Raw genomic sequence first — 21,696 nt, forward strand, 5'->3', positions numbered from 1 at the left:
TAGGGAAAAGCAGGAAAGTGAATTCCAGGAATTCACTTTCCTGCAATCAAACACGGCCTAAAAGAAATGGAGTTTCTTAAGCACCTTGAAATATTTTTTAATCATGCTACAACAACTTCATGGAGTTGGTTAGCACGTGGGACAACTTTAGGTTTGCGTGTTCAAGTGTTGGCTGGCGCGAAATCTTTCTTCAATGTGATAGATGATTATTTTTGAGATTAGGGTATGTAAGACATTTAAATTTATTTATTTTTTATATATTTTTAGATTGTTTTAATGAATTAATGTTAAAAATAATTTTTTTTAAAATATATTATTTTAACATATTTTAAAACAAAAACTACTTTAAAAAATAACCATTATTACCCTTTCAAATACTATATATGACAATGAAAAAGAAAGAACCCTCCTTAAAGTTTACACTCTCTCCATATATAGATAATGGGAGAAATATGTTTTATTAATTTTATGAACACAAATAAATTTTGGATACAATACAGGGCAAGTTTTGAATTGAGTAGAACAATATCTATTATTTATCTAAAACTCAACTTTATCATTTCAGATTTTATCTACAGTAGCTATCTATAAAATATCCAACTTATTTGCATCGATTTCAACAATTATTAATCCAGTTTAGGTAAAACTATTGTCCTTGATTTTTTTTTTTAGATATTGTTTAGAAACACGGTACAAATCACGTTCTTTTAAATTTTAATTTTTTTTTTAAATTTAATTTTTTATGTTTTTAGATCGTTTTAATATGCTGATATTCAAAATATAATTCTAAAAAAATAATAAAATAATTTAATATATTTCCAAACAAAAAATACTTTAAACTACAATTTTTATTGCAATCTCTAACAAACCCTAATAATGGCCCGACGCGCATAGGCTTATTGTAGTTCAACCAACAAAGAATAGCCCAAACAGAAATGAAGATGAAGAAATTGTATGGTATTATGGTGGTTTTTATTTTTTTGCCTAGCTATATGGAAAAAATTATTTGGTAAGCTAAATTACTTATATTTTTTGCACTGACCTTACATGCTATGCCATTGCATTTCAAACCTTAGTTTTATAAAATTTAAAATAAAATGTGTTTTATTTATTTTACACACAAAAATTCTTCACACATCAATTTTAACTAAATATATTTTTTTTTAAAAATCATAATTTTTTTAATTACAAACACAAAAACTACCACAATATAAAACACATATAAAATAATTTGGTCCAACCTTTTCAATTGCAAATTACTTACGGGGTTTGGGTCGATCTTCGAGCAAAACACTTTATATCTATGTTTTTTTTTTTATTAAAAATTATGTTTTTTTTCAACATGTCAATTTAATTATGTTATATTATATCAACCTTCTATATAATATTTTTTTACTAAAAAAAAAAACATAAACAATACTTGAAAGTTTCTTTTCTATATTAAATATAGTGTAGCGCTGGCTACCAATACAGTACGAGGCTATATTATAATATATAGTTAGACATGCACCAGTCCATCCCTTCCCATGGTTTTGATTTCTTCAAAATTGTTAATTTACTCCACAAATCACATTTATAAATGAAAATCTGAAAACTGTGGGCAACCAAAATCCGCCCCCACTCGACACGTGTTCGTTTCATGGCATAGTTGGCTAGAAAACTCAAAGAAATTGGTCCGATTGTCAATAAAACGTGCTTCTTTCTTCGATGAAGTCAGTGGTTATTGGTATGAATATCACATTGTCATGGAATTACATCTTTAAAATAATTCAAAACTTATATTTGATTTTAATTTATTAACATTCAAACTGTCCCGTGCCAACCTGTAGCTCAACCAAAGTCAACCAACAGGTAAATAATTTTTTAAATAATTAAAAATAATTTTTTAAAATCAAATTATCTTGGATGATGAGTTCAAATGTTAGGTTAACTAAATATAATAAAATTAACTTCCAATTTAATTCAGTATCAAATCTAATTTAAATTAAATCTTAAATAAAAAATTAAATCAAATTAACCTACTCAGTTGTTGAATTGAGTTTTTTTGTAATAATAAATAGAATTTAAATAGTTGTTGTGTTTAAAATTTCATTTTATCATCTGAAAAAAAAAATAACCATGTATGTTGGATTGATATAAAATGTGTACATTTAAAATTATTTAAAAACAAAATTTAATCTCAATTAATATTAATCTGATGATACCTTTAATTAAAAAAAAAGAAAATACTAGTAAGTCAATAAAACCGTTTTTGGTCTTGGGTAAAAAACCACAGGAAGGGAGAGACCAATGGGAAAAAAACAAGCCTTATCTCATTTCCAGATTTCCAGTCTCCTTTCTCCGGTTCTTCTTCCCAGCTGTCGCCCTTTATATCTCCAACCGGTCAGCACAGCAGCAGCATCAGTAGAAGAAGAAGAAGAAGAAGAAGAAGAAGAGTTGTAGCAGTTTGAAGAACTCAAAAAATGCCTCCAACAGCTACTCTCTCCGCGTCTTCTTCTCTCAATTATCTCTTTCCAATCCCTCCCTCCCCCTCCTCTTCTTTCACTTCAACTCCTTCGCCTACTAGCTGTTATTTCCATCCATGTACCAAGAAATTCTCATCATTACGCTTCAAACCCAACAAACCCAACATGACTCGATCTGCAGTCTCCATCGAGAAAGAAACCCCGGAGACAGAGCGGCCCATTACATTTCTTCGTGAATCAGAAGGGGCTGACGTGAGGGCCCGCTTCGAGAAGATGATCAGGGAAGCCCAGGATAGCGTTTGTGCTGCCATCGAGGCTGTTGATAAAGGAGGCAAGTTCAAGGAGGATGTCTGGTCCAGACCGGGAGGTGGAGGAGGTATCAGCAGGGTCTTGCAGGACGGTGCCGTTTGGGAGAAAGCTGGGGTTAATGTCTCTGTTGTTTATGGAGTCATGCCTCCTGAAGCTTATAGGGCTGCTAAGGCTGCTCCTGCTGATCAAAAGCCTGGACCTGTTCCTTTTTTCGCTGCTGGCATCAGCTCTGTAATTTCTTTCTCCATTCCAATTTCAATTTTTTTTCATCGGTATTACTGTTTTATTAACATCATTTATTAGTTTTTTCTCAGGTTTTGCACCCCAAGAACCCATTTGCGCCTACTTTGCATTTCAATTATCGATACTTCGAGACGGATGCTCCTCAAGGTATTACTTAAGCCCAATGCTCTGACATTTCGTCTCCATGCTCCGTTGTTCTTGTATTGGATTGCAAAAGTTACCCTTTTGTTCTTGAATTGGATTGCAAATGTTACCCTTTTTGGCCCTTTGTTTTTTGTTCTATTGTTGGTGTTCTTAGAAGAATGAATTGGAAAACATTTACTAGTTTGGACTAATGTCAAACTGGTTTTCTTGTTGGCTTTATGTGAAGATGTCCCTGGGGCACCTAGGCAGTGGTGGTTTGGTGGCGGGACTGATTTGACTCCTGCTTATATCTTTGATGAGGATGTTAAGCATTTCCATTCGGTAAATAAATGATCAATTTTGCATTGCTGGTTCTATTTATGATATCATATCTTGCTTCCAATGGTCTGCATTGTGATATGGATAAGTGAAATACCTAGTTTCATTTCTGTCTTACTTATTTGGTGATTTAATTTGTCTGTTACGTTTCTAAATTTTACCATACGTTTGTAGGCTCAAAAAAAGGCCTGTGACAAATTTGATCCTACCTTTTATCCACGGTTCAAAAAATGGTGCGATGACTATTTCTATATCAAGGTACGTGTCTGTTTTAGGTGCTTAACTTATAGTACTATGGTGCATTTCTCTTGATGCATGGTTTTCTGGTTCTTGAAGTTTATGTTTGCAATATTTTCCTTATTTCAGTTTTGCTGGCTCGTTGCAATTACCCCCCATTCCCCCATCACCCTACACAAAAGGGGGAAAAAATTTAACTGTTTGCATGCACAAAAGGGAGAGGGGGGAGTTAACTGTTTGTGTGCCACTGGATCTGCTGAGGCTACTGTTTTCTCACACATTTAACTTGTGCATTTTGAACTTGTAAACTATGAGGTGGAATGAAACGGACAGGTCTGGTTGGATAAGAGAATAAAGCATAGCTTTAACAGCTATTGTTTCAGACTTGTTCATTTATGGGGCTGTTTCAAACTTGAAAGGAAAATTTCCTGCCATTGATGCTTGAAGTGCTGTGGCAGTTCCTTGTCTGAATAGCCAAACTGCTTAAATGGCTTTTTCTAGACTTCTTTGTAATGGATACCTGATTGATAGATTGATTTTGAGTCTGCTGATGAAAGTGGTTGGACTAGAGTTTAGCTCCTGCAGGCCATGAATTTGTATCTATAACCTTGCTGTGCATTTTTTTTCCTTCTTTCTGCTAAAAGGCTGCACAACATATAAGGTTGTATTAATCTTCTGCTGAAGTAGACTAAGAAGCTGGAACAGACTTGTTTTATAATGACCTTATGTATTTGGGCTCATATTGACTATTGATGCTGTGTGCAGCACCGAGGTGAGAGACGAGGGCTTGGAGGAATCTTTTTTGATGATCTAAATGACTATGATCAGGAGATGCTTCTATCCTTCGCCACTGGTATTTTGCAATGCTAACATGTCTTTGTGGTTTTATCAAGAAAAAAGTCCTAGTTCTCGTGAATTCCAATTTTACTAATTTATGCAATGTTTTTATGAACTCCAGAGTGTGCAAATTCTGTGGTACCTGCATACATTCCCATTATAGAGAAAAGGAAGGATACACCATTCACAGATCATCACAAAGCATGGCAACAACTGCGAAGAGGACGCTACGTAGAATTCAACTTGGTACCAAAACTAGTTCTGGAGAATCTAGACATAAATTTTAACATAAAAAGCTCTTTATATCGAGCCTTAGATGTTCTCTCACTTGCTTTTTTCCCCATAGGTTTATGATCGGGGTACGACATTTGGATTGAAGACAGGAGGTCGTATTGAAAGCATTCTTGTTTCTCTGCCACTATCTGCACGATGGGAATATGATCATGTAAGTTTCCAAGAACTTTTGTGCGCAACTATTTGATATGCATGATTAGGGAGTATAAGATTATGAACTGACGGCAAGAGGCTTCCTTGTTTCTATGCAGAAACCTGAAGAGGGAAGTGAGGAGTGGAAGTTATTAGATGCTTGCATCAACCCAAAAGAATGGATCTAATTTGTCTTTTCTTTTAAAAAATGTTTCATTTGAGGTTTCCCCTTTTTTTCCCCGTATTTGTTTCCTCCCTTCTCATTTCTTGTAAGCTTGTATTTTGTTTAGCAAAGTGGTTTTGCTGCCGGAATTAGAACTTAGCATCCAGTTGTGTAATCTATCGACGATGGAAGTTAATAAGAGGATCTATAATATGCATTTCAATCCCAATCTTTCTGATTTCGTTTTTCTTTCTCCATATTGGAACTCGTAAAAAACAAAATTAACTGGAGTTGAATTTACTAAGAGGATTGAGTTTGGAATTGAACCCCTAAGATGGGAGATGGCGTCGTTGTTTCTATTTATCATGTCTCTGGATATACCAAAACTCGGGAGTTATACTCAACTCTCTGTGAAAAATGAAGATGTTCTGTCCCAAAAGAGAGTACAAATTTTACCAGAATGAAGATGCAATCTCAGCATGCCCTAAAGCTCTTAACATCGACCAACTATTCCTTGAAACATTATCAGGAACTCCTCTGCAAATTTCCCAAAGAAGAAAAAAAAGATTCAGCACATCAAAATGGAGATTAATGATAATCGATAGAAAAGGAGGATGCAGTACTGCAATGGGATGATTCATTAACACCTGTGCTTCAGCTTCTACACATTTAATAACTCACAAGAGTTGTCTAATGCTATGTGCATAGTTGCTGACTTGCTTCCTTGCCACTCCTCTATTTTAGGAAATCTAAAATGGAAACGTCAGCTATAGAACCTCCAAGCAGCAAACAGAAAAACATAACTGAATAACTCCAGGAATCACTCTAAGCAGAACCTTGATCTTTTCATAGTTTAAGATCATCAAGTACATTGGATTTTCCCATGCTCTTCTAAGCCATGTCTCTAACAGTTCCAAAAATATCATGGCTTCGGAATACTAACAAAACAGCAGCAGAGTTTTATAGCAAAAACTACCAAGCACACACCCACAACCAAAAACAGAACTAGCTCCTAATGGTCATTGGCTGCTGGCTTCCAAAATCTACGGTGGTGATCAAATAATTTCTTATCCATTACCGGTATTATTGGCTGGCCAATCAAGGAACTTGTAGCCCTGGAGTGAAGGTGGTAAAAAGCTCTGGTTTGCGGTGGGGTTATCAGGAGTGTAGATATAGTCCTTCCCATACCCAAGCTCTTTCATTAACTTGGTAGGTGCGTTTCTCAAATGAAGCGGCACTCCCTCGTTTTGTCCAACAGATTCTCTAACAACCTTCTGTGCAGCCCCCATTGCTCGATAGACAGAAATGGATTTTGGAGCCAAAGCCAAGTAAGCTACACATTGAGCAAGAATCACATTGCACTCAGGCATGCCCAAGAAATGGCAAGCTTGGTAGCAAGCAACAGCCTGGTTAAGTGCTAAAGGATCAGCCAGGCCAACATCCTCACTTGCAAACCTTACCAAACGCCTCGCAATATAAAGAGGCTGTTCGCCTCCTTCCAACATCCTCACCAACCAATAAATGGATGCATCTGCATCACTTCCTCTCATAGACTTGTGAAGTGCACTGATGAGATTGTAATGCTCTTCCCCTGCTCTATCATAAGCAAGATGCTTGCTCTGAAGCGCCTCCTTGGCATCATCCAATGCAACACTAGCCAACCTCAAATCCCCCTCACTTCCCACTCGGGCAGCTGCAGTTGCAGCAGAAATTTCCAAGGCATTCAACGCCACCCGTGCATCACCATCGCAATTCGTGGATAAAAATTCAACAGCATCCTCACTCACATCTACTCCCAAACTCCCTAAGCTCTTGGACAATCCCTTGTCAGGATCATTCACCGCCCGCATCAAAATGGTTTGAACATGGTGAGGCTTTAAAGGGCTAAGCGTGAGAACCCTACAGCGAGAAAGCAATGGCGTAACCAAATGAAAAGAAGGATTCTCAGTAGTGGCCCCGATAAACACAATGGTACCATCTTCAATAACAGGCAAGAAAGAATCCTGCTGGGACTTGTTAAACCTATGAACCTCATCAAGAAAAAGAACAGTCCTTTTAGTATTCTTGAGTTTAAATTTCCTAGCATCCTCAAAAGCATCCCTAACATCCTTAACCCCACAAGTAACAGCAGACAAAGAGACAAAACGGTAGGAGGAAGAGCCCTGAGAGTTAGCAGAAGTGACAATGGCACGAGCAATGGATGTCTTACCAGTTCCAGGTGGGCCCCAGAGGATGATAGAAGGGATGCGGTTGCAACGCATAGCAGAGCGGAGGAGGGAGTTTTGGGAAAGAAGGAGGTCCTGGCCGATAACATCATCAATGGTGCGAGGCCGCATGCGTTCGGACAAGGGCTCATCATTGCTGATAGTATGATTATGTGGATTTGAGGGGGGTGATGGAGCGAATACTTTGGGGCGTTTAGAAGGGGGAGGAGTTTGGGTTGATAGTAGTTGATGATGAGGTAGTGGTGGTGGTGGTGGTGGTGCGGTGGTTATTTGGGTGGGGGAATTGGAAGGGGAGGAGGGTTCTTGTTTTGGTTTTGATGATGGGAAATGAAAGAAGCGGTCTAGTTTTGGCTGCTGGAATGATGATCCATTTGGGCTATTATTGGGATGAGGATGAGATGTTTGGGAGAGAATCCACTCGGTGGCTTTCACTGTTGATTTGCCACCGGTGGCGGCCAGAGCTTGAGCAGCCAATTCACTAGGAAAACCCATGCTCAGTAGCTGCTCCATCTCCATTTCCCTTCTTCTCTCTTTGCTCTCAATGCTTGCAGATGCTATATGAGGATGCCTCGCTATGCCTGTGCTGGCTTCGCTGCTGCTGGGGACAAAACAAAGTGTCCGCCGGCTGTCTGATTCGATGCCGGTTCGATCCCTGATCGAACCGACTCCTTTTTCTCTCGTTCTTTTTCCTTAAAAATATCAAGGATTTTATAAATTTCAATTTAACCCCAACATATAATATGGGGACAATATCATTGTCACCCCTTTATTAGTAAAACACTAGAAAGGTTGCCGCGAACTACCTTTTACCATGTAAAAAAAGTTTTGTAAAAGTACGTGCATACAATGTTAACACGTTTTCAAACAGTAAGAAATTTTTTAAAAAATAAATCAAAATGCTATTTTTTTTTACTAATATCTTGACAACAAAATAATAGATTTACTCGGATTAATCCCTTTTAAATACACACCCGTTATAGACTCGGTTTAACTCAATCACTTTGATTTTTTTTAATTATATTTTATTTAATAATATAAATGTTCATAAAAAAAAATCATTTTTTTTTTTAAAAATGCGGTTGTATCACGATGACAAGTTCATCAGCAATCAAAATCAGCAGAAAACAACCAACGTTATGATAGAGACAGCAACATCAGTAGCAGGAGTAAAATGAAAGTGATGATATGATGCTGCTGCTGTTGCTGCATAGTTGTCTTGTAAGGCAACTGTAGTAAAGTGAAAGTTATCATCGTATGATGATGCTGCAGCATAGTTGTCTTGTACGGCAAATCCTCACTATCCACCGCCACTTCTCCTCAATATCCACCGCAAGCAAAGTGCCTGTCAGAGCTCTTTTCCTAGGCAGAGGCGCCTCTGATCAACTTGTTGGTGGCATCGAATAAATAAGGCTCTACCCATCTCCAGCTACTGCCTTACTCTTTCACTCTTTCTCCAACCACTGGCCATCTTGTTGATAATGGCAACAAATAGGGAGTGATTGTGGTGGGCATTTCTGTTTCACTCGGCAATTCTTGCTGATGGTCTTTTTTGGATACGGGGCAAAGGGGATGGAGGCCGTCTTGGCTTTGTACATGAGAATCCTGCTTTTCATCCTACTCCAAACCCTTTTTTGGATTCCGTTCACTCTATTGCTTTGGGTGGCATTCGTTCTGTTGCCCTCACTTCCACTGGCCAGATTTTTGCATGGTTATTACTACATCCCTCCATCTATTTCCTTCCGTTGCAATATTTTTTCCTTCAAAATGATTCTGAGATAAAGAAGCACATTAAGGATGTCTTTCTGACATAAAGTTTGCAGGGGCTATGGCGGTTTCGGTGCATTGGGGCATGTATCATAGAGAACTGTTCCCTAGACTGGTGGAAGGTTCTTGGGATGGAAAAACACGCCACATTTCCACTACTGGCATACATTCTTCTGCCATCACTGCCTCGGGTATTCAATCTTTTCTTGATTTATGCAAACAAGTAGCAACCTTTTGTACATCTCAATTGCAGTTTATACATGCTTAGGAGATACATTTTCCACGTATCTTTTACCTGTTTGCAAATTGCAACCGATTGGTTGGCTTTTATGCTGCTTTACTTGGGGATTCTGTGTTTAACCCTGCCATGAGCCCATGTCCACTTCTCTATCTAAATCCTAAAGTTTTGGATCACCTTACAATGTTATCAACAACTGATACAGGATTGGGAAGTTCAACTCTATATGATAGTAATGATTAATGGATATATCTTTGATGACTTTTTGGTGCACGTGTGTGAACATAGTTCTTTCCCTTTAGCAATGCAATCTTTTCATTAATCTATTTGAGATGTCATTCCCTTGTTGTAATTGGGAATTCAATTGTTTTTCTTATGAAGAGAAAATGCACGAGGAGATCAAGGAGTTACTACCAATCCGTAAAGGATTACTTAATCAAACTTCCTCATACCTGGCCATGTATAGACTTCCTCGTACATTAGTTCATATTTTGTCTTTTGCTTGCTGTCACTCATCTGGTTCCTACTATGGAAACAGGGGAAGTTTATACCTCGGGTTGAGAAGAAGGAGATGGCAGATTAGGCCTTGGCCCTGGTCAGGGTCCAAATGAAGGGGGTTGACTTAGTATACTCTGCAAAGTAAAGGCATTTCCGGTGCCTGTGGCTGCTGTGTCTTGCGATGATTTTTTCAGAATGGTGCTGGCAGAGGAGGGGCAGGTTTGGAATTGGGGAGGTGAGGATGGTACTTTTGTTTGCAGGATGTTCTCTCTCTTCTATATTCCTGCTTAGATGCTAGTATAGGTTTTATTTTTCAAAATGTAGCGAAGGAGCTTTATGGAGCAATATCATGCACTAATTGTTGTCTAGTGTTTGGAGGAAAGAAAAAAGAATAATATATATTTTTTAGTTTAGTCGAACAACCTATGAATTATCTACTGAAAATCTTGCATTTGTAAGACTTGAGACAAAGGATGGCACTCCAGCTTTAGTCATGTGGTCTCATGCTTCTCGGGTTAATTCAAAAGGGCTGCTGCCATCTTAGGCTGTTACATGAACTGTCCTTTGCCATTCAGGTTATCTAGGGATGTGCAAAATTTTATGTTTCTCACTGCTTCTACTTTATTACATTTGTAATTTTGGCCTTCCTTGCGATTCTGTGTTAACTTACACTGAATTAAATTCTGTCATTCCATTTTATTGCTGCCTATGTTGCACATGGCTAAAACCGTGCAGGAGAATGCCCCTCATCTTGTTTTCCATTAGCACCAATTATATGTTCTTACAGAGTTTTATTTATGCACTTTCCTGTCCTTGGAGTGTGTTAAAATCCTGGCTGCTCATAGACAACATCAATTACTGTACTAGGCACTTTCTGTGAATGCTTGAGTGGAGTGGATAGTTTCCTCTGTCACAAAAGCACAATTTTTTTATGGGCACTGTTATTACGTAAAGGTTTGTTCTGTGAATTTGCTATGGTAGTGGATGGCTATGCAATGTAAATGAAAATCATGTCTCATCGTGTGACAGCTGATGCATTTTGTCATGTTTTCAACATTGACTGAACATCCATTATTGCTGGAACAAAAACAACATAAATAAAGTGTCTATGAACTTGGAAGAGGTGACAGGGTCAGTGCTTGGAGACCAAAAAAAATTCCTAGCCTCAAAGATGTTTGTATCATTCAGATAGCAGGTGGTGGATATCACTGTCTTGCCTTGACTGGTAAAGTGACTCCAGAACGTCATGGTTACAGCAGCAACTGCAACTCTCGTTCCCTTTTCTTCTTTATTCTTTCCTCCTCTTTATAGATTGCGTAGCCTTTTCAACTATTTCTGATTCTTGTTTGTGTTATCAGATGAAGGTCAAGTACTTTCGTGGGGGTTTGATGGACATTGTCAGCTGGGCCATTCTTCAATTCAATGTCAGAAAATACCAGCAGTGATTGATGCTTTAGCTGATCAGCATGCCATTCATGTCACCTGTGGAGGTTCATCGTTGGCAGCTATAACTGGTAAGTCGAGGCATGATCTTGAATTGCATCTTTGGTACACATTCTTTCTTTCTTTCTTTTTCTTTTTTTAATGCAACAGAAACTCTCCAATTCTGAAATCTGGTATATTCTACAAGGGTGCCACATGCTTTTATCATGAGTTTCTCCTTTGGTACATTAGAGTGCTGATGATATTATATATATTACTGTCAATTTTTGTACTGCTATGAAGTGATTCTAACTTACTAGACGTACTCTTATTTTATCTCCTACATGAATTGGTAATTGGTTTGAATGTGCTCAAAACTCCACGCTAGATGGCTGGACTGTGATCTAGATGGAAAGTCCACCCAAATCTACATGGTTTGTTATTTGGTCCTGCTGCCAACCTATCTGTCACTGCAATAAACAGTTTATTCTCCACCATTTTATGAATTGGTTTTAACTGTTTATGTCCAGTGTTGCTAATATGTTGACTAACCATTATTTTTTTTCATGTGAAGTTTGGTATGCCCTCATACAGAATCTAGCCTATCCAGCAATTTACTTGAACTTTTGAGCCAGTTGTTGTAGGTGTCTGTGTTCTGTTCCTGGTTGCCTTTCATTATCAGTGCACCAGATGTCACTGCTGTTTGTTGTTTGAACAAATACTTTTTTAAGGAGAAACTTTCATAGTTGGAGGCAATTGTTTTAATTAATTAGTTTTTTTCTGGTCATTAATAATGTAAAGCCAAGCTTGATATTTAATTGAATCCTGTTTGTTTCTAATCAGTAAGTTTATCTTTGGTTTGTTGATTAAAAACAAACGGGATTGATGTCATTTCTGAAATGATCCCATGTTCTTAATTTTTCCATGGAGGTTGGAGTTATGTCAAGTTTTTATGATAGTTAAACATGGCTAATCTCTTGTCTTGTTGCTTTTTGCTGATGGATATGGTTTGGTTTGCTGTGTTTTGTAACCAAGCAAGCAAGCAAGTAACCTATGCTTTAATTTAATTCTTGAAGAGGACTGGTGGATCTGGAATGGATACGAGGAGCAAAGCAAGGGTATATAATTTTATGCTTCGATTTTGTCGTTGTTCTTCTTCTTGTCTAATTAAGCTTTCTATTTAGTAAATCTAATGTAAATTTTTAATTTTTTTTTTTTTTATGTAAAGACACTTTCTGGTCCGGTTAGTGATCCTTCAAAGCTTCCCAAGTGGAACCATGATGGTTCTCAATTTTATTGCAGTGCTGGCACAAATGCAAGGTACCTTCTTCATCTCATATAATTCTTGCTATGGCTTCATCATACGTGTTGTCCCAGTTGCAAGCACAATGTCTAGTGAATTTTGAGCTGGTTTTTATAATCAAGTAGCGCATCTATAAATTGCTGTTATCTTTTCTTCATTTTGTCTTTAGGCATGAGTTATTGCTCCATTTCCTGAGTTAAAGTCTGCATGAGACAAATCCATGAAATTGATTGTTGTTTAGTTGAAAATGGTGGTAATTGACCAGTCTGGCAGTCGGAATCAGTGTTGAAAATTTGTGTGATTTATTATAGAAAAAAGACAAAAAGAAAAGAAAATTGGAGAACACCTAGATATGTTTTGTGTTTGCCATAAAAAATTGATGTAGTTGAAAATGGTAGGATGAGAACATGTTTGAATGCTAACAATCACACAATCCCTCACACACTGAGTAACTCTAAATACCATTATAACATGCCTTCGATATCTAGTCACAGATGATCCTATAATTAACAATCCAGGGTGCTTTTCTGATCCACAGTCCATTCATGCATTATTTGCAGGATCAGATCATTGTTATTTTATCCCCTTTCTGGTAGTGGGATATGATATCTGCTAAAGGAAAAACACTGTTCATGTAAGAAATACACGAAGGATCTCTTTCATCATATGCAACTACTGGTTCTTTGTGAAAAAACGTTCCTAGAATGTTCTAACTATGATATTACTAGAGTTGGAATGAATGAAGAGCAAATTGGGAGCATGATCTCGCTTTTGCTTAATAGTATCTGTGAAGAAACGAATATAATTAATCCCATGAAGCTTTGAGCGTGCAGCCATCAATTGTAAGACATTTGATGTAGCTCCTCTTCTGATGCTAGACATGGTGCTAATGTTCCTATATGTTGTAGCTGCATGTTATCAAATGAAATCATGGGGATTGTGCAGCTACTCATGCTATCATCAGTTGGCAGAAATCCATCATGAGAATGATCCCCATAAGTATGCAAGTCCTGTATAGGTGGAAAGTTTGAAGCAGAAACTGTTTCTTTCATGTTGCCCATTTCTGATACAACTCGTTGATCATCAAAAAACGTATTTTCTGCAGAGACTGTTCTGTACGCGTTTTCTAGAATTGTTTGCATATACTTTCTCTGTGCATCAATTCTCTTTTGAAGGTGATGCTTTACCTATTAGGACAATGAGAACAAAATACTCGAAAAGGTAAGGACCTTTTTCCCCCCCTTTTTAAGACAGAGAACTTGAAATTTTTGTCACTAGCCTTAAGGTTTTCTGTAATTTCTTAGGATTTACCTTTAATTGCTCATCTAAAGTCCTCTGTGCTTGTATTTGCGTTCCAAGCACTTCATTTCGATGGATGTTCCTGATAAAATGTTGAAGGAAACCTATGAATGAAATGATGATAGTTTTCATGGTCTAAAATATACTTGAAACTGTTGTGAGTAGAAAACACTGGCTGAGTTGCCTCTATATACGTACTTGTTCAAGCCATCACCGAAGATTCTGGCTGTAGCAGCATCTTGTAGGTTCTTTAGATGACCAGTTGCTGCCAAAAAGAGAGAGACTGAATTAGATTACATACCAATACAAATGCCACGAGCTTCCAATTGCAGGATAGTAGAAGAGAAGTAGCCTAGCAGCAGGAATTGAAGGATATAGACTAGCAAGCAGAAAAGGAGGCATGATGGAACCCTAGTTCCTTACCATCTCTAATTGCCTGTTCATTAAGATAATTCTGTGGTTGCTTTCCAAGCCTAAATTTCTGTGTACATAGTCAAAAAGTAACAGAAATGAGATATCCTAAGATGGGAAGATATGTGTAGCTGAAAATCTAGAGAAATGAAGGAGAAATTAACCTGAAGGTGGCTCTTCAAGTGATAAAGGGTCAGACCCTTAACTCCCATAATTCTCATAATGGCCTTAGGCGTGGCCTCTAGATAGGGTTCAGACATGGAAAAGAACGCAGGAGAAACAAGGTGAGGATTCAGGCAGATGGTCAGTTAACAGTCAGTGACACAAGATTATTCTATATATATATATAGTGAGAAGAAGAGTTGATGACTAATTACTGTCTGGTCCTCCAAGCAGGGTGACAGCATCGACAAATCGTTCATGAAGCTCGAGAGTCCATCGGAGACGAGGCTTGGGGTCTGTTGTGATCAGAAGATGGTTGCTTTCTCTTTGAAAGCAGGGTGGCTCCCTATCATGTGTTTGCATCAGTGCTGAGGGCATGTTGGAGTGCAAATTGTTTGCAGTGCAATGAGATGGGAACAAATGATATATATATATAGAGAGAGAGAGAGTGAGGGAGGGAGAAAACAGGAAATAATCTGCCTATTGAATTCATCTAGACATCAATTATTAGATTTGCCATGAATAAATGATCACATATTTCCAAAACATATCAATGCTGACATGTCAACTCGGGTAACATGCTTGTCTAAAAAAACGTTTTCAAATTAAACCAGATAAAAGTTGATTGTATTAACCTGATGAGTCAATTTATAATCCAATCATTCCGGTTAAAACTTGGTTTGATTTAAAACAAAAAAACGTTGTTTTAACTTTTTTTTTTTTATAGAAAAATCTTCATATATTATTGTTTTAGATTGTTTTAAACCGATTCAGGTTAACCCGTTAGATTCATAAACCATGAAAACTGTGGAAAAAGGTCGAGGAGACCCTACCATCTAATTATATATTCTCATCTTCTGTTTTGTTTAATGGGAGTAAAAATCATGTTTGTATCCTGTAAACTTAGAGGGAGCAAAATTCACGGGCACTTTATTAACTTTTTATAAGTACTAGTAGTAATTAAAGACCCAGGAATCTTATATTGGTTGATCTAATGTCCTATCATTACCTACAAAATTGATGTTTGAAAAGCAAGACTTAATTAGATATAATATATAAAATAATTTATGGCATCAATGATCATCTTATTCACTTGTTTACTATATTCATGATTAACAAAAACCTGAAAATTAGAGTGGCTAGTGTGAATTATATAGATATGAAACGTAGTAATCAAACTAGGCACAACAAATGAATTCAATGTAGGGATGATGTAGGTTATTAAACGTCCTCACCTTCACGAGTTGATCCAAGACGTGTTCTCGACTCAGTTTAAGAAAATCTGAGTAGAAATATATATTGTAAAACCTAGACAATTTAAAGTGTGTTTGGCAGTGTGGTAGCGGTTGTTTTTCAAATAGCTTTTCGTGTCGAAATACATGCCAATGATTTTTTTTTAAAAAAATCATTTTTAACATCAACACATCAAAACGATCCACAAAGTACAAACCAAACTCAATTTTAATATATAAAAAAATTTTAAAATTTTGACAAACACAGGTTCAAACTCACTACCAAACGGTCTCTTAATCAAAACCTGTTCTAACTTTTGTTTTGTTTTTTTTTTTCAAAATAATATTATTATAACCTTTTTAAACAAAAATCTTGAAGCTACATTGTTATGGATTGATTTGGGTTAATGAGTCCAACACATGAATTGATTATTAAACTAGGTTATCAATTGAGCTGGGTATTGTTATGGTTTTCATGGTAATTGAATGGAAAAAATAATGTTGTTTTATATGTTTTTATACTAATCATTAAAAAAATATAATTATATAATTGATTGTAAATAATTAGTAATCCACTTTATGTTTTAAGCATATTTGTTTTTAAACTTTTACCATAATATTGAGATTTATTTGATGTTAAATTAATTTATGTGGTTTTTATTATTATTATGAGTACATATATTAGATAATAAATAACACTGCTAATTATTTTTCTATTATTATTAAAAAATATCAGCTAGTTTTTCGATATTTTAAGGGGGAGATAAAAAAGAATAATTTTAACTATTGATGGGGCCCAGATAATAATAGTTGCTTACTTTTGTGATGTCATGATCATGGGAGAATATTTTCCTTTTCAAATATTCTGTACGGTTTACTAATTATAATATGCAATTCATCTGTATTACAATCCAATTATCAACATAAAATATTCACAGAAGTACTGGATATAGTTTAATATGTATTGTTACATTAAAATATTATTTTACCCTTTAGTAAAAAAAATAGAAGCCTTGATTGTAGCGGTAATTTGGTATTTTTAGATGTTAATTTGTCATTATAAAATTGTTCCGAGATAGGTTAATATTTTTAAAATTTTTTATATAATAAAATGATAAATTTACCTTCAAGATCAACAAAATCTATAATTATTAACCAATAGTTATTTAGTTTTTTAAAAAGATTTAAAATAGTTAAAGTATCTATTTACTTCTAAGATAAAAAAATAGAGCTGTTGATAAAGTTTATTTATTTATTTTTTATCTTTTGTTCATTAAAATATAGTTAAAATACATGTTTAGCCTTAGGAAATACAAAAAAGAAGGCATGTGTCCAGGGGTATTTGTGTCTATTCATATTGTTTTTGTAATACTCGGGCTCATGGAGGGCAGTTTGGTATTTTAAAGGTGAAAAAACATTTTTTATTTGACAAAGTTGTTGGCTCGTGCTCGTTATAAGGCTGCGCGTAGGTGGTAAGTGTAGCGCTATTCGGCAACCAAACTTGCCCTTCCATCATGTTCTTAGAAGCGTTATTATGTCATTTGTGGTACATGACAGTGGATGATAGATGGTTTGTTATCGGTGATTGTTTCTTTTTTTATTCTGTCCTTTTCTCTCTTCTAAAGAAAGCACGCTTATATATGTCTCTGTTTTTTTTTTTATTTGTTAATTCTAGTCCTTATGTTTTTTATTACTTATTTTCATCATTGTCTCTTTTATAAAAAAAATAAAATTATGTTTTCAATTTAGTCCTTAAATTATAATTTATCATATATTATTTTTTCAATTTGGTTCTTATTCTTTTAATTTTTAATTTTTTTCTTGGTTTTATTAATTAAAATTTTATTAGTTTTTAATTTGGTTCTTTAACACACACATATATTAGACATGATCTCACTGATTTTTGTTTTTGTTTGTAATAAAGAGTATTCTCAAATCTGTTTTTATGTCAATCATAACTAAATCTTTCTTGAGACAAGTATTTTCTTCGCATCAAACTAATGTATTACAACAATTTCAATTTTTCAAGATGAAGGTCTCGCTCTAGAAAAATAAAGAGAGCATATCTTCTTAACGACAAAATCTGTTGTCTATATATATGAACGACAAATATCATATATTAAAAAAACACAAGTGAGGAGTTTATGTAAATAACTCATATTTTTTTAATAAAAAATAAAAATAAATATTATTTTAATATATTTTCAAGTAAAAAATATTTTAAAAAATAATTATTATTACAATTACAAATAAAAAAAAATAACAAAAGATGTAATATTGGTGCAATGATTGTAAGCATCCAAATTAATGAGTATCCAATAATGCAAGGCATTTCGTAAACTTTCAAACTCTGACTGTGCTCTTTCCAAACAGTGTATTGTTTTAATGGAAGGTTGGGGCACCAAAAGAAAAGGATTTTTGAGCCATGCATGATTAGGCTCTCTACAAGTAGCCTAGTTACAAAAAGGCACGCTGGCTGGCACTTTCTGTAAATAGTGGCAAACAGCTCTGACAAAAATCAATCAGCCAGCTTCCTACATCGACGTCTTTTGATTCCCTCTTAAGAAGCATGGAGAAGAATAACTATGTTTTAAAAATATTTTTAAAAAATATAAATTTTATTTTTAAATGTTTCAGATTATTTTTAAAAATAATTTTTAAATAATAATTACTCCCGGCAAAACACCATAAACCTAACACAAGCTAGAGCATTTAGTGCTCGTTTGACACTGTGGTTCAACCTGCTTTTTGAAAAATTTTAATTTTAATTTTTTATTAAAATTGAGCGCGGTTTGTATTTTTCTGAATCGTTTTGATGTACTGATATCAAAAATGATTTTTAAAAAATAAAAAAACATTATTGATATGTTTTTCGGTACAAAAAACTATTTGAAAAGTAACAATTACTATATTTTCAAACATCCTTAAATCGAGGTTGAAACCAATCATTTAAGTTCAATCGGCTTGGATCATTAGGATTGAATGGCTCCTAGCCTTTACACTCTACATGTGTGATTGATCCATGTAGACGATGACTAAGACATCTACAATTCAATGTTTTCATTCTCTGTTCTTATTTTAAAAAATTAAGAATAAGGTATGAAGATTTATTAGTCTTTGTTTCAAAGTTTTTGAATACCAAGTGATTCGATAAAACTTGTTTTTTGTAACTTGATTAGGTTGACATTGAGTCTAATTGTCAAGTTAAAACCAGATCTAGGATACTTATAAATTGAGTCGAGACATCAAAGATATTGTTTGATTATAGTCAAGAAATATCTTGGGATAGGGCTGGAATCAGGACAAGATGTTTCAAGATCGAATCTATAATAAGATTGGGTTAGAATCAAGCCAATTCAACTTGGACCTCATGGTTTTCTATTAAAAAAAACTAAAATAAGAAAATAAGAAAATTGCGAAACATAAAAGAAAAAAAGGTATCAAATGCTATTAAAAGAATAAATGCACTATAAAAGTCATAATCCGAGTTGTTAGGCAAGACAATTAAGCCAATATCTTAATTATTGTGGCTAAAAGGGCATGCCATGTGTGTGCCTAATTATCTTGGAAATCAAGCATCATCCAAATCCCAAAGTGCATGCATGCTTTATTGTCGAAAGGTTTTGCGGATTCCTCACCTGATTTGAAGTCACCATAACTTGAGTAAAATCAGTTCATTTCTTGCAGTCGTGCCAAAAATATTCTACTCTACATATCTTTTGGAAAAAAAAGAGAGGAAATTAAGTAATGAATGATTTGAAGTAGGTTTGTGTTTATGCAGAGTTTTTTTTTTTTTATCAAAATATTCATTAAAATGACATTATTTTATATTTTTTTTATTTTTAATATTAACATATTAAAATTATTCAAAAAATATCAATTTCCATGCAAAAATTAATTTCAAAAACACTTTTTTAAAGAACATGTTGTAAAGCAAAAACAAACATATACTTATAAATTGTTTGGTATCATAATACATTATGCTTTTCAAAAATAATTTTTATTTAAAAACATATTAAAATAATATATATATATATATATATATATATATATATATATATATATATATATATATATTATTCTTGATTCCATCAAATCAAATAAATTTTTACAGCCATCTTCAATGCAATTCTAAAAAAAAAAATTAAAAAAAAAATCAGTGGCTTAAGCATGCACGCGCATGTCCATGGTAATCCACTAGAGGGCAAAGAGTGCAGTACTGCTGTCGAATCTCTGGGTCATTTCTTTGATTGAAGAACAAGCAACACTACCACATGCAATGCAATGGATATGTTGTGGTTTTCTGCTTATATCCAACCCCTCTTAATATCGTATTTTTTGACATATTTCACCTCCTGGAACCAGTTTCTGGCTTTGCCACCCCTACTATCATTCTTGATGATATTAGGGGTATATTTGACATTATATTTTGAAAGTATTTTTAAAAGATTTTGAATTTTGAATTTTTTTTTAATGTTTTCAGATCATTTTAAAAAATAACCGTTACCACATTTCAACACACATTTTAAAACAAAATATCCCATTTCCATTTTTTTATGAAATGCATCAAAGTATAATATAGAATGGATCTTTCCCGAATCATCTCCACCAGCCTAGTTTGAATGCAAAAAAATAAAAATAAAAACCTCCCAATAATTCCACAACAATAATAATATAGTGTATTATTATAAATTTTTTTAATTTTGGGTGTTCGAGTCAGTTTACACATATTTTAATTAATCTCTTGAGATCCTGAAATTAACGATCAGGTAAGTCTCTAATATCTTTGAAATTTATGGTACTCGAATTGATTACCTCTAGAGAATAAATTTAAAATTTAAGCAGTTAAATTATATCTCTTAGAGTTATATTATTTTAGTTAATCGTTACCCAGTGCACGATGGGAAGGGTAAACAAAAAAAAAAAACTATTCAATAGCTAAAGTGTTTAAAAATACAAGTGTACAGGGGAAAAACAAGCAGAACAACCTACAATGACCGGAGGAGAGGACTCTGCTGTTGTTATTTGGATCTCACGCTGGAGTAGAGAACATCGTCGATGATGGAAAATTAAAAAAATAAGGCTGCTGTGGTGGTTGATTGTTGAACGACGGGGAGTAATAGACTAAGAGAGGCTAGGAAAAATGTTTATTGTTGCATTGCAATATATTATATTTTAGTTGAAATTGTAAGAATGATTTCAAAATCTTGATTTTAATCTGATTTTTGAGTTTTTAAAGTGATTTGCATGTTAATTATTTTAACTAACGTTTGTTCATATCCCATTTTACAAGTACAGGGCCTTACCACCATAGCTTGAACAAGACATTGCTCGCTCACGATTTTCAAACAGCAGAAGCTGGAAGTAGAAACATGAAAGCGAAGACCCACCATGCATTAATCTTTAATGTCTTGTTCAAGGATCATATGTTAAAATTTTATTTATTTATTCATTTTCTTCGAGTGGGTTTATGGCGGACCCACCATTTAATTCGGGTGGGTTTTGTTTTGTTTTTTACGTCCGGTTTTACAAGCTTTAGGCCCCGTTTGGGCTCCTTCTTTCGGTTATGCGAAAAATAACAACATTATTTTGATGCTTTTATTTTTAAAGCTTTTGGAGTGGGCTCCCATGGCTAAAAGCAGAAGAGAAGGGTGCCCAAAACGAGCACCAATTAATCTTTAATGTCGACCATATTGATTAGATGGCCAATTAATTCATTAATTAATAGGATTTTGATCGGATTAGATCGGGGGGTAGGCGCACACAAAATTGATCAAAACAAGCATGTGCGTGATTGAGGATAATGTTTGGTATTGTGGTTTAATTTTTTTTTTTAAATTAATTTTTTTAAATTTTTAATTGATTTGATGTGCTAAAATAAAAAATAAATTTTAAAAAATAAAAAACTATATATATATATATATATATATATATTTATTTTTAAAAAACACAAAACTCAAAACAAGCATATGCGTGGTGAATGTGGTGTTTGATATTGTA

The 21,696-nt window shown here is 34.6% G+C and overlaps 3 protein-coding genes and 1 pseudogene across 5 annotated transcripts; 2 read left to right on the forward strand and 2 right to left on the reverse strand.

The window, feature by feature from the left end:
• The first annotated feature begins 2,274 nt into the window (after nucleotides 1-2,274).
• Nucleotides 2,275-5,371, forward strand: LOC118035851 (oxygen-dependent coproporphyrinogen-III oxidase, chloroplastic). 3 transcript variants are annotated; one of them, XM_035041508.2, is made up of 8 exons: nucleotides 2,280-3,005; nucleotides 3,089-3,164; nucleotides 3,388-3,482; nucleotides 3,654-3,737; nucleotides 4,482-4,569; nucleotides 4,675-4,799; nucleotides 4,900-4,998; nucleotides 5,099-5,371. In XM_035041508.2, the coding sequence occupies exons 1-8, from the start codon at nucleotides 2,463-2,465 to the stop codon at nucleotides 5,165-5,167; spliced, it is 1,179 nt and encodes a 392-aa protein (XP_034897399.1). In that variant the 5' UTR covers nucleotides 2,280-2,462; the 3' UTR covers nucleotides 5,168-5,371. The 3 variants fall into 3 exon arrangements, 2 of the variants coding, with proteins under 2 accessions (XP_034897398.1, XP_034897399.1); XM_035041507.2 differs by lacking the exon at nucleotides 3,388-3,482 and having other exon boundaries at nucleotides 2,278-3,005; nucleotides 3,078-3,164; XR_004685268.2 differs by lacking the exons at nucleotides 4,675-4,799; nucleotides 4,900-4,998; nucleotides 5,099-5,371 and adding an exon at nucleotides 3,846-4,377 and having other exon boundaries at nucleotides 2,275-3,005; nucleotides 4,482-4,566.
• A 571-nt stretch (nucleotides 5,372-5,942) lies between these two features.
• On the reverse strand, nucleotides 5,943-8,093 carry LOC118035844 (uncharacterized). Its single transcript, XM_035041496.2, has one exon. The coding sequence runs from the start codon at nucleotides 7,881-7,883 to the stop codon at nucleotides 6,210-6,212; it is 1,674 nt and encodes a 557-aa protein (XP_034897387.1). The 5' UTR covers nucleotides 7,884-8,093; the 3' UTR covers nucleotides 5,943-6,209.
• Nucleotides 8,094-8,459: 366 nt separating this feature from the next.
• On the forward strand, nucleotides 8,460-13,961 carry LOC118035855 (RCC1 domain-containing protein RUG3, mitochondrial-like; annotated as a pseudogene).
• Nucleotides 12,228-14,948, reverse strand: LOC118035856 (myb family transcription factor IPN2). The gene is made up of 6 exons (XM_035041513.2): nucleotides 14,680-14,948; nucleotides 14,467-14,543; nucleotides 14,315-14,372; nucleotides 14,090-14,156; nucleotides 13,904-13,973; nucleotides 12,228-13,779 (listed from the first exon to the last, which is right to left on the reverse strand). Exons 1-6 carry the CDS (start codon nucleotides 14,840-14,842, stop codon nucleotides 13,429-13,431), a joined length of 786 nt encoding a protein of 261 aa, XP_034897404.1. The 5' UTR covers nucleotides 14,843-14,948; the 3' UTR covers nucleotides 12,228-13,428.
• Between the last annotated feature and the right edge of the window lie 6,748 nt (nucleotides 14,949-21,696).

This window comes from Populus alba, chromosome 11 (assembly GCF_005239225.2).
Source record: "Populus alba chromosome 11, ASM523922v2, whole genome shotgun sequence".
In the NCBI taxonomy this organism is placed as follows: Eukaryota; Viridiplantae; Streptophyta; class Magnoliopsida; order Malpighiales; family Salicaceae; genus Populus; species Populus alba.